This window comes from Myotis nattereri (assembly GCF_964212035.1).
Source record: "Myotis nattereri genome assembly, chromosome: 3".
Lineage (NCBI taxonomy): Eukaryota > Metazoa > Chordata > Mammalia > Chiroptera > Vespertilionidae > Myotis > Myotis nattereri.
Window position 1 is genome coordinate 54,677,567 of NC_138077.1, and position 16,113 is coordinate 54,693,679.

The 16,113-nt window shown below is 39.4% G+C and overlaps 1 protein-coding gene across 4 annotated transcripts in view; it reads left to right on the forward strand.

The window, feature by feature from the left end:
* LRCH3 (leucine rich repeats and calponin homology domain containing 3) overlaps positions 1 to 16,113 on the forward strand; it is a gene marked incomplete at its 3' end in the record, with an annotated part of 107,557 nt that overhangs the window by 60,954 nt on the left and 30,490 nt on the right. For all 4 annotated transcript variants that reach the window (XM_081085378.1, XM_081085379.1, XM_081085376.1 and 1 more), the window contains exons 7-10: positions 6,843 to 6,936; positions 9,002 to 9,119; positions 11,436 to 11,584; positions 15,559 to 15,635. In XM_081085378.1, coding sequence (XP_080941504.1) covers positions 6,843 to 6,936; positions 9,002 to 9,119; positions 11,436 to 11,584; positions 15,559 to 15,635 — 438 coding nt within the window. The remainder of the gene's footprint in view (positions 1 to 6,842; positions 6,937 to 9,001; positions 9,120 to 11,435; positions 11,585 to 15,558; positions 15,636 to 16,113) is intronic.

Consider the following 16,113-nt stretch of genomic DNA (forward strand, 5'->3'; position numbering starts at 1 on the left):
AAATCTTATTTGCAACAGCATGGATGGACCTGGAGAGTATTATGCCTAGTGAAATAAGCCAGTCAGAGAATGATAAGTATCACATGATCTCACTCATGTGGAATCTAATGAACAAAATAAACTGAGGAGCAAATTAGATGCAGAGATATAGAAGCATGGAACAAACTGACAAATTTCAGAGGGGAGACGGGTAAGGAAGGGAGAGAGATTTACTGGGAAACTTACAGGTATATGCATATGTGCATAGCCCATGGACACAGCCAATAGTGTGGTGAAAGCCTGGGAGGGGAGGGTATGGGGAGGAAGGGGTCAGTGGGACAAAAAAATCCACAAAGGGGACATTTGTAATATTTTCAACAGTAAAAATAAAAATTAAAAAAGTACACATTTCCCATTCAAAAAAATAGAAGAGCTTCACAGACAAGAACAAGCTAAAGGAGTTCATCAAGACCAAACCAGCATTACATGAAATGTTGAAGGGTTGTCTTCTTTTTTTTTTTTAATCTTTGTTGAAAGTATTACATATATCCTCTCTTTTCCCCAGTTGACCCCTTCCAGCCTGCCCCACCCACCCATCCCAGGCCTTCACCACCTTGAAGGGTATTCTTTAAGAAGAAGGAGGAGGAGGAAAAAGATCAAAATATGAACAATAAAATGGCAATAAATACATATCTATCAACAATTGAATCTAAAAATCAAAATAAACAAGGAATCTAATGAACAAAATAAACTGATGACTAAAATAGAACCAGCGGCATGGAACCATGGTACAGATTGATGAATCTCAGAGGGAAGGGGGTTGGTGGAGGGGTGGCAGGAAGAGATTAACCAAAGAATTTATATACATACTAGAGTCCCGGTGCACGGATTTGCGCACCAGGGGGGGGTCCCTCAGTGTGGCCTGCGGGGATCAGGCTAAAACTGGCAGTCCAGTACCACCTGCCTTTTCTGCCTGCTGCTCCCACTCATCCCGGCCCCACTGCACCTGTTGTAGGCTTGCACCCAGTTAGTTCTTTTTTTTTTTTTATATATATATATTTTATTGATTTTTTACAGAGAGGAAGGGAGAGAGATAGAGAGTTAGAAACATCGATGAGAGAGAAACATCGATCAGCTGCCTCCTGCACATCTCCTACTGGGGATATGCCTGCAATCCAGGTACATGCCCTTGACCGGAATCGAACCTGGGACCTTTCAGTCCGCAGGCCGATGCTCTATCCACTGAGCCAAACCGGTTTCGGCGCACCCAGTTAGTTCTGATCGGGAGAGGCTCACACTGCCACAGTGGTGCTCGCCAGCCATGAACCCTGCCCCTGGTACCCGTTGGTCAGCTGAACAGCACTCCCTCTGTGGGAGCGCACTGACCACCAGGGGGAAGCTCCTGTGATGAGTGTCTGCCCCCTAGTGGTCAGCGTGTGTCATAGCAACCAGTCAACCGATTCTTCGGCCACTTAGGCTTTTATATATATAGACTAGTAGCCCGGTGCACGAAATTCATGCACATTAAAAGGGAATTAATCGCCCTAACCGGTTTGGCTCAGTGGATAGAGCATCGGCCTGCGGACTCAAGGGTCCCAGGTTCGATTCCGGTTAAGGGCATGTACCTTGGTTGCGGGCACATCCCCAGTGGGGAGTGTGCAGGAGGCAGCTGATCGATGTTTCTCTCTCATTAATGTTTCTAACTCTATCCCTCTCCCTTCCTCTCTGTAAAAAATCAATAAAATGTTTTTTTTAAAAAGGGAATTAATTAGCAGAGATGTTTCAATAATGCTATTTGCCCTTTATATTAGAAATGTGAGAGATGAAAGGAAATTAGTAAAATGTATGTGAAAATAATATATAAATTTATTAATAAATAAACAGTAACAAAAGGATACAACAACAACAGAGGCATGATATATAAATGACAAAAATATGATATGAAAACAACAAAAATCGCCCTGACCTGTTTGGCTCAGTGGATAGAGCGTCAGTCTGCAGACTGAAGGGTCCTGGGTTCGATTCTGGTCAAGGGCATGTACCTTGGTTGTGGGCACATCCCCGGTGGGGGGTGTGCAGGAGGCGGCTGATGGATGTTCCTCTCTCATCGATGTTTCTAACTCTATTCTTCTCCCTTCCTCTCCATAAAAAATCAATAAAATATGTTTTAAAAAGAGAAAAACAACAAAAACATGATATAAAAACAACAGTGATGCAAACAATGACTGATAAAATGATTAAACTTATTCTAATATCTCCCTGTACACCACATTAAGAGTGAAAACACTTTCAGAGTGCTTGACTAATTTCCCTTGTGATGAAGTACTTAGAACTTTAACTGTAACATCACATGCTCTTCAAACAGGCAAGAAAGCAACATACAACTGACCATGTGCAAAAACAGGTTCAGGTAGGAATATGCCTACTTTGTCTAGGGTTTGTCCTTGTGATTTATTAATAGTCATCACAAATGCTGGCATCACGGGAAACCGTCGTCGAATCAATTTAAATGGGAGGCCAGTGTCAGATGGGGACAAATTAATTCTTGAAATCAGAACAGCCTCTCTCTCTGCAGATCCCGTTAATACTTCAGCTTCGATAATGTTAGGTCGTAATCTTTTGATAATAAATCTGGTACCATTACAAAGACTCCATTTACTATTGAGATTTTTCAATAGCATGATGATTGCACCCACTTTCAATTTTAATTTATGACATGGCATTCCCAAAGGAGTAATACTATTAAGAAATTCGATGGGAAAATTTTCCTTTTCAGCATCATCTGTGGAATCAATGGAATCATCACTCAAATATGTTTGAAAATCTCCATCGAGTATATCCAAATTTTCTTCATTTAATTTTTTAACATGCTCATTTTTTGGACAAAGAATTGCACGTTTAGATATATTTTTAATATCTATAGCAGTGGTTCTCAACCTTGGCTGCACATTAGAATCACCTGGGAATCTTTTTAAAATCCTGATTCCTGGGCCTCACCCTCTGGAAATTGTTTCTTTGTTATTGGGTGGGGCCACAACATTAGTAACAAAGAAAAGAATTAAAACTTTATTGTGGGGAGCTGCTGCAGTGTTTTGGACAGGTTCAGGCCTTGGACTGATGAGAGGGTACAGTTCTCTCATTGCCACATGCAAGTCCCAGCTTTGAGGGCAGGGTCCTCCCAGCACAGTTATAGCCAACAGCTGTAGTTGTAAGCTTGAACCTATGGTCCGAACACGTGGCCCCATGTGTCTGAGTGATGTAGGCTTTATAGAGTTCAGGTGCATGTAGTTGAGTAGGATCGAAACCCAGAAGAATGTTGTAAACATCTTGGTCATGCCCTTACTTTGCCTCATAGCATCTACTATAAAATAAAGGCATGGCTGTGGGCGTGGTCCCTGTCTCTCAGAGAAGCAGCGTCCCACCGAGACCCGGCTTTCGTTTTCTTGTCTGTCTTTTCTAAGCCTTTCAGCCGCCCACACTCAGATTCACCCTTGGGTGTGCTGGCAGGGTACACTTTATAAAGATACTAGAGGCCCAGTGCACAAAAATTTGTGCGACCTGCTGGCTTAGGCCTGCTCCCAGGTGGCAGAAGGCAGGCCTAATCCCTAGGTGCAGCCCCTGGTCGGGCTCAGGGTAGGGCCGATTGGGGGGTTGGGGCACCGCCCCCTGTCACACTCAAGGCAGGGTCGATGGCGAGGTTGCGGCACCACCCCCTATCATGCACAGAGCAGGGCCAATCAGGGGGTTGGGAGCTCCCCCCTGTCATGCACAGAGCAGGGTCGATCAGGGGGTTGGGGAGCTCCCCCCTGTCACTCAGAGTAGGGCTGATAGGGGAGTTGGGGCACCACCCCCTGTCACACACGGAGCAGGGCCGATCAGGGGGTTGGGGCGCCGCCACTGTCACACTCAGGGCAGGGCCGATGGGGCGGTTATGGCTCTACCCTGTCACACACAGAGCAGGGCCCGTGGGGGTGGGGGGGTTGGGGCGCCGCACCCCATCACACACAGAGCAGGGCCCGTGGGGTGGGGGGGGTTGGGGTGCCGCACCCTGTCACACACAGAGCCACAGGGCGATCAGGGGTTTGGGGAGCTCCCCCCTATCAGGCACAGAGCAGGGCCAATCAGGGGGTTGGGGCGCTGCCACTCTCACACTCAGGGCAGGGCCGATGGGGAGGTTATGACTCCACCCCGTCACACACAGAGCAGGGCCCGTGGGGTGGGGGGGTTGCGGCGCCTCACCCTCTCACACACAGAGCCGCAGGGTGATCAGGGGGTTTGGGCGCTGCCCCCTGTCACGCTGATCCCGGTGCCGGGAGGCCTCGCGGCTCCGCTGATCCCGGTGCTGGGAGGCATGTTATCCTTTTACTGTATAGAATAGAGGCCTGGTGCATGGATGGGGGCTGTCTGGTTTGCCCTGAAGGGTGTCCTGGATCAGGGTGGGTGTCCCCACTGGGGTGCCTGGCCAGTCTGGGTGAGGGGATGAGGGCTCTTTTCAGGCTGATGGGTGATTGAAGCTCCCAACTACTCCTTTTTTTCTTATTTTTTTTTTTTTATTCTGGGCCGGCTTTAGCTCTGGCTCCAGCTCTGAGGCCTCTGCTGCTGAAAGAAGGTATCTGGTTTGTTTAGGTTCTATAATCGAAACAATGTGTAACTCCAGCTCTGAGATCCCTGCTTGCTGAAAGCAGGTTTCTGGGGTTTTGTTTAGCTTCTATATTTGTTACAATGTTTCAGTCTGCAGGCTCAGAGGCCAGCAAGGCAGGCGGGGAACGTTGGTTTCCTCTGTCACTGAAGCAAGCAAGCCTCATGTTAGTTTCAAGCTGCCTGGCTGCCGGCTGCCATCTTGGCTGGCAGTTAATTTGCATATCTCGCTGATTAGCCAATGGGAAGGATAGCGGTCGTACGCCAATTACCATGTTTCTCTTTTATTAGATAGGATGCCTCCACGGTTCCAGGGCGGGTTCCTGCCTCAAACCCCGCCCTTATAGGAAACAGCTCCAGCTCGGGGGAGGGTGCAGCCGTTGCCAAGACAACCCCTGCAGGACTGACTTCCTTCTGCTTGGTTGCAGTTCTGGTGGTCGTGATGAACACCACCCAGGGTTTTTATATAAGTAGATATGAATTACCTGTGGACACAGACAATAGGGTAGTGAAGGCCTGGGGCGAGGCCGGAACCAGGTGGAGGGGGGGCAATGGATGGAAAAGAGGACATCTATAATACTCTCAACAGTAAAGATTTTTTAAAAAGATCATTGATGTTACATTTTAAAATGGGCAGAAGAGCCCAGCTGGTGTTGCTCTGTGGTTGAGCATGGACCCATGAACCAAGAGGTCCCTGGTTCAGTTCCCAGTCAGGGCCACATGCTTGGGTGGCAGGCTCGATCCCCAGTGTGGGGTGTGCAGGAGGCAGCTGATGGATATGTCTCTCTCGTTGATGTCCCTCTCTATATATCCCTCTCCCTCTCTAAAATCAGTAAAAATGCGTTTAAAAATAATAATAAAATGGGCAAAAGATTTAAACATTTCACAAAAGAAGATAAATAATGACCAATAACCACACAAGAAGATATTCAGTATCACTAGTCATGAGAAAAATACAAATTAAAACCACAATGAGATAATACTTTACCTCCAACAGAACACCTGAAATTAAAGACTGACAAATACAAATATTTGCAACTTGAACTCAAATAAGTTGTTGGTGAGACTGCAAAATGATAGTTCCTTTTGAAAACAGATTGGCAGGGTGTTGTTGTTTTTTTAAATTAAACCTACACTTATATTATTCATTCATTCACTCCAGGATATTAAAAACATCAAGATGTTCACTGTCATGATGCTGAATTTTTTTTTAATTTTTAAAAAGTACATATAATTTCATTTTTATGAGTTCTACAATAAGATAAACTAATTGTATTATTTTTCTACTGCTGCCATAAAAACAACCAAAATTTCAGAGGCTTCAACAAGACAAATTTATTATCATACAGTTCTGTAGGTCAGAAGTCTAAATACTGTTCTCCTCGTGATACCAGCAGAGCTGCATTTTCTTCTGTAGGCTCTCAGTAGGATGCATGTCCTTGCCTTTTTGTATGTTTAGACGCTGTCTGCATTCCTGGCTCTTGGTCTCCTTTCTCCATCTTCAAGCCAGTTTTACACCACAATGACCTCCTCTTCTGCCTCCCTCTTCAACTTTTAAGGACTCTTGTGATTCCAGTGAAAACCCATTCAGATAATTCAAGATAATCTTCTTATTTTAAGGTCAACCGATTAGCAACCATATTTCTATCTGTAACTGTCAATTCCCTTTGCTATGTAAAGTACAGGTTCTAAGGATAAAGTTTAGGGCATCTTTGCAGACCATTAATGTAAGGTGAAAAAAATCAAAATGGTGATTGCAGACAGTGGTGGGGTGAGAAAAATTGACTGGCAAGGGATGGATGTGTGGCAATTTTCTGACAAAATAGAAATATCCTATATTATGATAGAAGTATATGTTATAAAGATGTATTTATTTGTCAAAAGTGCACAGCAAAGGTGAGTGTATTTCAATGTAGATAAGAGGAGTATTAAAAGTAAAAACAGATGACGGGGGCATTGGGAATGGATGGAGGAATAGATGAAACAAGGATGGCAGGATATTATTTTCGAAGCTGGTAACAAGTACCTGGGAGCTCATTATTCTGTTTACTCTGTTTTAATTTGGAATTTTTCATATTCAAAAATTAAAAGAATGCTCATTTAGTTCTAAATAGTTAAGTCCTTAAAAGCCATGAAGATGTGTATTTATAAAATTGAATCCGAGTTATTTCAAATGTTTTAAAATACCAAACTTTGCAGTAATAACTAACTGCTCTTTTTGGCAGCCACGAAGAACTATACTCAGGTCGCCCTTATGGAGCCCTTGATTCAGGTTTCAATAGTGTTGACAGTGGTGATAAGAGATGGTCGGGGAATGAAGTAAGTGTTTATTCTGTTCTGCATGTTATAATTCCTGATTAAGGAAAAATCAAATGATGAAAATGAAAAGTTTCTTAGTAGGGTTCAATTTCTCATTACATAAAATATACAGAAAAACCAAAGGAAGGGTATAAATTCCACATAGTCATACCATCCAAAACTTGTTTCTTCAATATCTTTTTACCATGTGTGTTTTACATGTTTGTTACCTCAATGTCTTGTATAAATAATTTTATATCCTAGAAACCTAAGCAAGAACTGAGCCAATTACAACTGATGGGTAAAGAAATGGGAACCTTAGTAAAGAATATCCACATGCTCAAGATAAACAACTTAGCCAATTATATCAGATTTCGCTTTTGTTTAGTTATTAGTACTATATTTTCTCTTTTCATAAATTACTAAAGTATAATATTTTAGCTGCAGCTTGGGTTAAGTGATTAAGTACCGTTTATAACATCATTTGTGAGTCAAAAGCAAATTAATTTTAGGTGTGCACCTATTTGTAAAATTACTTCTTGAGTGGGTATGTACATAATTTTGGTTCTACCTGTATCCTATATAATAAAAGCCTAATATGCTAAGTGTCCAGTTGTCCGTTCAACCAATCAAAGCATAATATACTAATGATATGCCAAGGCCGCTCAACTGCTTGCTATGATGTGCACTGACCACCAGGGGACAGACGCTCCAACTGGTAGGTTAGCTTGCTGCTGGGGTCCGGATGATCGGGACTGAGTGAAACGAGCCGGAAACGCTCTGGAGCCCTCCCACAGCCCGTCCCCAGCTGGCCAACCTCCTGCATATCTCCCCGGCCCCAATCATGCACTGGAGGGGTCCCTCGGCCTGGCCTGTGCCCTCTCACAATCCGCACCCTTCAGGGGATGTCGGAGAGCCGGTTTCGGCCCTTTCCCGCTCAACACAGGAGCTTCCCCCTAGTGGTCAGTGCGCTCCCACACAGGGAGTGCTGCTCAGCCAGAAGCCGGGCTCACAGCTGGCGAGTGCAGTGGCAGGGACCTCTCCCACCTCGGCGGCAGTCGGACATCCTCCAAGGGCTCCCAGACTGTGAGAGGGCACAGGCCGGGCTCAGGGACACCCCCACACACACACTCCTCCCGAATGTGTGAATTTCATGTACCGGGCCTCTACTAGATACATATATGTAAATACTTTAAGTTCATGTACATATTTATACAGGGTGGGGCAAAAGTAGGTTTACAGTTGTGAGTATACCAAATACAGAGTATATACTTCTACTAGAGGCCCGGTGCATGGATTTGTGTACCAGTGGGGTCCCTTGGCCTGGCCTGTGCCCTCTCGCAATCCGGGACCCCCTGGGGGATAGCAGACTGTCAATTTTGGCCCAATCCCCGCAGGCCAGGCCAAGGGGCCCCACCGGTGCACGAACCTATGCACCGGGCCTCTAATATGCATATAAGATCTTTGGTTAATCTCTCCATCCCCCCTTCCCTCTGAGATTCATCAGTCTGTTCCACGTTTCCATGCCTATGCGTTGAGCATCTGCCCCCTGGTTGTCAGTGTGCGTCATAGCTACCAGTCAAACAGTTGAACAGTCGCTTAGGCTTTTATTATTTATTAATTATTATGTTATTTTCCATATGATCAACTGTAAACCTACTTTTGCCCCACCCTATATTTATAGTCATACATACCCTTCTATATCACCCGAGGATATGTTTTTTATAGATCTGAGAGACAGATCTATAAAAAGATCTGAGAGAGGACCCAGGGATGGGACCCTCAACCTTAGTATATGCCCTGACCAGGAATCTAACCCGCAACATTTTGGTATATGGGATGATGCTCCAATCAGCTGAGCCACCCAGCCAGGGGCATTTTAATCATTCCTAAGTATACATTTTAGTGGCATCAAGTACATTCACATTGTTGAGAAATTTTCACCACTATGCATATCCAGAACTTTTTGGTTATTTTTTCCTTAAATATACATTTTAATGAGTTTATATTATATCCATGCTTTTAAATACTTAGTAATCTAAAATGTAGAATGATGTTTTTTAATGTTTCTGCTATTTTTTTTAAGCCTACAGATGAATTTTCAGATCTGCCTCTTCGAGTAGCAGAAATTACTAAAGAACAAAGACTACGAAGAGAAAACCAGTACCAAGAGAATCGCAGCAGTGTAGTAGTAGCAAATGGAGGTAAATATAATTCCTGATGACATTTGAAGTTTTTATAATTACTCTAAAAAATGGTCTTTTTCACACCTATTCCTTTGGTTTGTGTATTTGTAGCTTCTTCAACTCTTCTTTTAAAGTCTTTCTCTTATATAATTGGGAAAAAATTGTTTTCTGTTGAGATTAAATTTCAATTTCTCTATATTTTCAGGCTTTCAGTTAAAATACAGTGCTTCTCTCTTACCTTTATTTTGGGAGGAAACTTTATTAACGACAATTTATCTGGATTAGATTTTTGTTAATTTAACCAGAATCTTCTTTTGAAGTACTAGTCTTCTTTCAAAGATTCTTTTTGTGGTCATTACTTTACCTCTTTTAGGAATTCAGTGCTATTCTTCATTACCTTTTCCTTCATCTGGAATTGTGCTCTTCAAGGGTATCTGAATCTGAGTCATCCATATTCTGATATTTTAATATTTGTGATTTAAAATTGTTTTTATAGCTCATTAACAGACAGAACTCTTTGTTTGTACTTCTGCAGCAGACTTGATTTTCGTATTCTACTCAATATTGCTTTAATTTGAATTTTTAAATTTTGAGGATTAGCCATAAGGGAGAAATGACTTTGATTTTCCAGAAATCTATTGTATTAGCTGAGAAGATGCTTAATCTCTGACTCATTATTTCAATTGAGTGGTTTGCTATCTTTTTTCCCTACCATCTTATATTCTTTTTTTTCTCCTGTTATTTAGCATTTCTTCATTATTTTAGTGGTTTTCTTTTTAATCTTGCTTGTATATGTAATAATCTTTCTCATTGATTCATTTCAGCCTTAAAATAATGTCTATATCTGTGCTGTCCAGTATAGTAGGCACTAGCCACATGTGGTTATTGAGCATTTGAAATGTGGCTTTTCTGAATGGAGATGTACTATAAGTGTAAACAGATTTTTGAAGACTTTGCATGAAAAAAGGAATGTAAAATAATAATATTTTATATTAATTACATGTGGTAATGATAATATTTTAGATCTATTGGACAAAATAAAATATATTTTTAAAATTAGTCAACTTTTCTTTTGACGTTTAGAAATGTGGCTACTAGTTAATTTAAAATTACATATGTGGTTTACTTTTGTGGCTTACGTTCTATTTCTCTTGGACAGTGTTGGTCAAAATAGTATGAAAAATGATAGTGCATTCTTGGGAAGTAGTCATAAAATGAATTATTTATTTAGTCACACAAGTTGTAGCACATTGGGAAAAAATGCATTTATGTACTTGGTTTCTAATGTGGGTGTAGACCTTTTCATCCTTTTACCTATTAATATAACTAGTAACTCAAAATTTATTTTTGTATTAACTTCAGTTATGGAAATATTTAGAAATAATTGAATTAGAAAACTAAATTGAAAAGTAGACTTCTTCAAATTCACTTTTCCCAGAAACTGCAACTTTTAGCCAGCCTACAGAATATCATACAGTAATAGCTGGGGTTTAATACATCTCTAGAGAAACCATCTTCGTAGCAAGTATTTTTTTTTTCTAGTGTGCCATTTTAACTGGATTTTTAAATGGCTAGTTTCTAAGCTTAACAATAATGGGATACTCCGAAACTTATTAGAAGAAATAATGATGTGATTTTAAACTTTATTTACATACTTCTCCTCACCACAAAACATTTTGAGAATAAAAAATTCCCCAAATGATTTTCTTCTATCCACAAACTGCTATAAAATATCTACAATGCTGACCTCTAGAAAATAATTTTTAAATAGAAAATCTTTGTTCTGGTTATGGACAACAGTTATAGGAAGGGAAACAGTAGTCGGTATCTATTTCTTTAACTCCAAGTTCACTTTCCTCCAATCCTTTCTCTTTTTTTTTTTTTTTGAGTTGATTGTGGTAGGTTTTCTGCCTCCCACCTCTTCAAAGAGAGGTATGATTACACCCAAAATCTAAAACTTGGGGGAAGAACCTAAAAGAAGACGTACCTTCCGATGTTTAAAAATTATTCTTTCTTTCTTTGTATCAAAAACTCAGACTGTCTTATTTAAAACAGTAAAGAGCTGTCCATAGAAAAAATAAATATTAGAGGTCTGTATTCTAATACTTATCATCAATTACTGTATGCTTTAGTGAATTAGGACTAATGTTTTTCTGGAGCCTATTTTTGTGAGTAGCCATGGACTAATAATAAAGGCTTACATAATTTAAACTTCTCATTTCTTCCACTTTCAGAATAGAACATGTTAGGGAAAAGGAAAAAATGCAATGTAATGTCATTCATTAGCTACCTAATTTGAATGTTTTTTTCCTGATGTGTGTGTGATGTGGACAGTGGAACACGATCTGGATCAAATTGACTACATTGACAGCTGTACTGCAGAGGAAGAAGAGGATGAGGTGAGGCAACCCAAGGGCCTGGACTCAGACAGCCTCAGTTCACAGTTTATGGCATATATTGAACAACGGCGAATCTCTCATGAGGTAGTACACATATTTAAGCCTAACTATGTTGCTACCCCCTAGTAAAATAATTTATGGTAGTATAAATTTCTGTCCTATCAGTGATTTGTTGGTTTAGGCCTTATTATTTGTTTTATTATGCTCAGTTCCAGTTTCATTACTGAATTTTTCAGATTCATTTTTAAAGATCAGACAATAGTCTCAAATAGGGCTTAGGTTTATTTTTCAAATAAAAGGACAGATTTCAGAATTTTTATAAAAGAATTTAAAAAGTCCTAAGAGTATTCTACGCCTTTGAAGAAAATGCAAAGGAATGCGATGCTTTTAATTGTTGTTCTTACTGCTTTTTTATTGTTACATATTGATAATCATAGTTTGATCTGTAACTAAGAATTGAACCAAACCGATGACTTTCAGAGCAACATAGAAACTTAACCATAGAATTTGTATAATGAGCTTAATGATATTGGAGCTTCTATTCTCAGTCTCACAGAATATAAATGGTTTGCCAATAAAATTCTTGGGTGTCTCTTATAGAGGAGCATTGAGTTGCTGTATAAAACAAACAAGCATTCAGTCGACTGCAAGAACTTTGCCAATTCCCCAAAGGTCTCAGGTAGAAATAGCGTTCTTCAATAAATCTTGTCAGCGTAATAAAATGGCTCCGCTTTAGTTTGTGCATTGTTAATGTCTGGTGTTGGTCCCAGGTTCTGAGCTGGGGTTATTGAGAAACACTTGGGCCTTTTTGAAGAATGATGAAATAGAGAATAATCATTTCAAGTGGGACATGTTAGGAAGTGATATTATCATTCTTTTAAAAAACCCTTTGGTTTTCCTATCTGAAGGCTTTTGAACACAGTATTTTTGTTGGCATTCAGAAGGCACTCTTGTATTTAAAGTTGAATGAAGTTATATAAATCCGAGTCCTGCAGCCCAGAGATATCAGTGTGTTCCAGGTGATGAATGAGAAACTACTTGTGGTTCAGGCTATAAACATCCCTGCTAGAGCAAATACTTTGTAATAAAGTTAAAATCAACAGTGTACACTATAATCTTTTTTTAAAATATGTTTTTATTAATTTTAGAATGAGAGGAAGGGAGAGGGAGAGAGGTAGAAACATTGATTAGAGAGAAACATTGATTGGCTGCCTTCTGCACTCCCCCATCTGGGGATATACCCTGACTGGGAATCAAACCAGCGACCTCCCAGTGCATGGTTCAATACTCAGCCACTGCGTCACACCAGCTGGGCAACAATGCACACTGTAATATTAAAGGGAATCCTTTTTATTTTCTTAAGGTCTCTTTGATTATTTTATGGTTAATTAAACTGTATAAATGAGATATCTCTACTAAAAGTGATAATGCCTATTACTTTACTGGTGAAAAATTGTAGTACCATTTCTTCAATCCATTATATTGGCTAGTTTGTAATAATATGTTCTTAATTCTTGCTACCTGTTATGTATGGTAGTCTTTATGTCTGTCATAAGGCTCTTTATGACTTCTGTTTCATAAAGCTTTCTAAAATTTGGCATCTATAAAAATATGATGAAGCAACCCTGGCTGGTGTGGCTCCGTTGATTGAGCGTTGTCCCATACACCAAAACATTACAGGTTCGGGATCGGGGCACATGCCCAGGTTTTAGGTTTGATCCATGGTCGGGGTGCAACCTATTGATGTTTCTCTCTCTCTCTCTCTCTCTTCCCCCCCCTTCTCTCTCTTTTTCTTTCAAAGCAATTTAAAAGAAAAAAAAATATTTTTAATGTGATGAAGCAGTATTATTTTAGATCAGTGGTTCTCAACCTGTGGGTCGCAACCCCTTTGGGGATCAAACGACCATTTCACAGGGGCCACCTAAGACCATCAGAAAACACATATATATTACATATTGTTTACAGTAGCAAAATTACAGTTATGAAGTAGCAATGAAAATAATTTTATGGTTGGGGGTCACCACAACATAAGGCACTGTATTAAAGGGTTGTGTCATTAGAGTACCACTGTTTTAGATGGTTTAATAACCAGTGAAGCCCTATCTGTGGTCGGCAAACTGCGGCTCGCGAGCCACATGCGGCTCTTTGGCCCCTTGAGTGTGGCTCTTCTTAGGCCTTAGGAGTACCCTAATTAAGTTAATAACAGTGTACCTACCTATATAGTTTAAGTTTAAAAAACTTGGCTCTCAAAAGAAATTTCAATTGTTGTACTGTTGATATTTGGCTCTGTTGACTAATGAGTTTGCTGACCACTGCTAGCTGATTTGGCTCAGTGGATAGAGTGTCAGCCTGTGGACTGAAGGGTCCTGGGTTCAATTCTGGTCAAGAGCACATGCCTGGGTTGCGGGCTTGATCCCCAATAGGGGTGTGCAGAAGGCAGCGAATCAATGATTCTCTCTCATCATTGATGCTTCTATCTCTCTCCCTCTCCCTTCTTCTCTGAAATCAATAAAAATGTTTTTAAAAAAAAGTGAAGTTTTTTTACGTTCTTGAATACTATCTGAAAATGGGTTGATACTAATCTGTTTGCGATTTTAAACACTCTGCTATTATTTGATTTTATTATAAATCTCTCACATATCTAGAAGTATGATAAAATAGGGTATGACTTACAGAATATCACTTTTTTTAATTAAACCAATGTCATATACATTTGTTGTGAAAATTTCATCTGCCTCTTGCAATAAATTTAGATAATTGTAATGTAAAATAGAGTGATAAGTCATTGATGTTAACATACTGGGAGAGATTTTTGTTTGTTTTTTAAACACCCATATTCACTGAAATTAGAATAATGATTCTCTTGTCAGGATTCTAAATTTATATTTCATATGATTGTCATGCCCAGACTTTAAGGGAGCCAGCTTTAGTTAGCCCTTTGGAATAACTCACCTATTTCTTAGGGCTAGATTATAACTAGTTTTACATTTGACTTTTAGATATACTTTTCAGATAAGTTTTTTTCCCTTCAACAATATGCATTTTGATGATTATTTTTGGTGTTGAAATAAGGTTGTATTGTTTCTATAGATTTTCATTTGACAAAATACGTTGCTGTGATAACCTCCAAGTTTCTACCTTTGTAAATTTTTTTTCATATCACTTAAGTCAGTTTAATTTTCCTCAGTAATGTTTTTTCCACTGAGTTTTTAAAATATATTTTATTGATTTTTCACAGAGAGGAAGGGAGAGAGATAGAGAGAGTTAGAAACATCGATGAGAGAGAAATATCGATCAGCTGCCTCTTGCACATCCCCCACCGGGGATGTGCCCACAACCCAGGTACATGCCCTTGACCGGAATCGAACCCGGGACCTCTCAGTCCGCAGGCTGACGCTCTTTCCACTGAGCCAAACCGGTTTTGGCCTCAGTAATGTTTTTTGAAATGATCTTTACCCTTTAGTTTATAAATAAATCAAATTGCCAGTATTTCTCTTTTAATTAATATTTTGCCAAAAAAGACATTACTTTTTTCTTTATCTTAATATCCCACCAACATCCCCAGAACTATATAGATGACAAACATGAGTAACAATTTGTGATGATGAAGAATTAAAGAAATGTGATCTGCCAAATAAATTCTTCATTGCTAGAAATATTCAAAAGAAGCTGAGTAAAAGTTAGGGCTGGTTAAGTAGGAATTTCTGTGGATGGAAATTTGTACTGGATGACCTCTAAGATCCTTTGCAACGCTAACATCTTATTCATTTATACTCTATGTCCACTATCATTTATATAATACAGTGAGAAGGAAATCTACTTTTTTGAAAATAAAATAAACATTTTTGGATTATGAGTAGTTTTGTGTTTACCAACGCAGTAAGATAGTCTATAATCCTTTAAACATAAAAATTCACATTTGAAAATTTTGTGATAATATTATATTTTTTAGTGTAATATATATATATATTCCTAAATGTCAAGTTGAATGTGAACTGTGTAATCACAGTGTTCTGGATATATATTTAAATTGATTTATTTCTGCTCTTTTGGTGTAGAGTTCACCAATAAAACCAGTACCCACGAGGGAGTTTCAAAAAACAGAAGACATAAAAAGATATTCACATCAAAACAGGTTTGAAAAACCAATTCTATTCATTTTTTTCTGTCTTAACACTCAATAAAAAGCATGAAATGATTTTAGTTGTATATAGATCTATGTATAATGAAGACATTTAGATACTGTGTGTTTTAGACACTCTGTATTTAGAACTGGGTGATAATGTGCCTTTTGTGCTCATATAATAGCAAAACAAGTAAAATTGATTTATTGTTTCTAAATTCAGATCACCTAAAGCATTACCTAAACAATTATTTGATTTGAAGATACTTAATAACAATGAGATTTTTATGGTGATAATCTGGATTTATCCATAAAGAAAGCTAAATGAAATTCTCAGCCTTTGTTTTTTTGCTTCCTCTTTGTTTTTATGAACTCCTAAAGAAGTAGACTTGGCATGCCTATTCTTAAAACAATAGTATATTTGCTATGTAGACGTGTCATACATAGTTCTTTACTTACGCTTGGCAGGATATTATAGTTTAGGGGACTG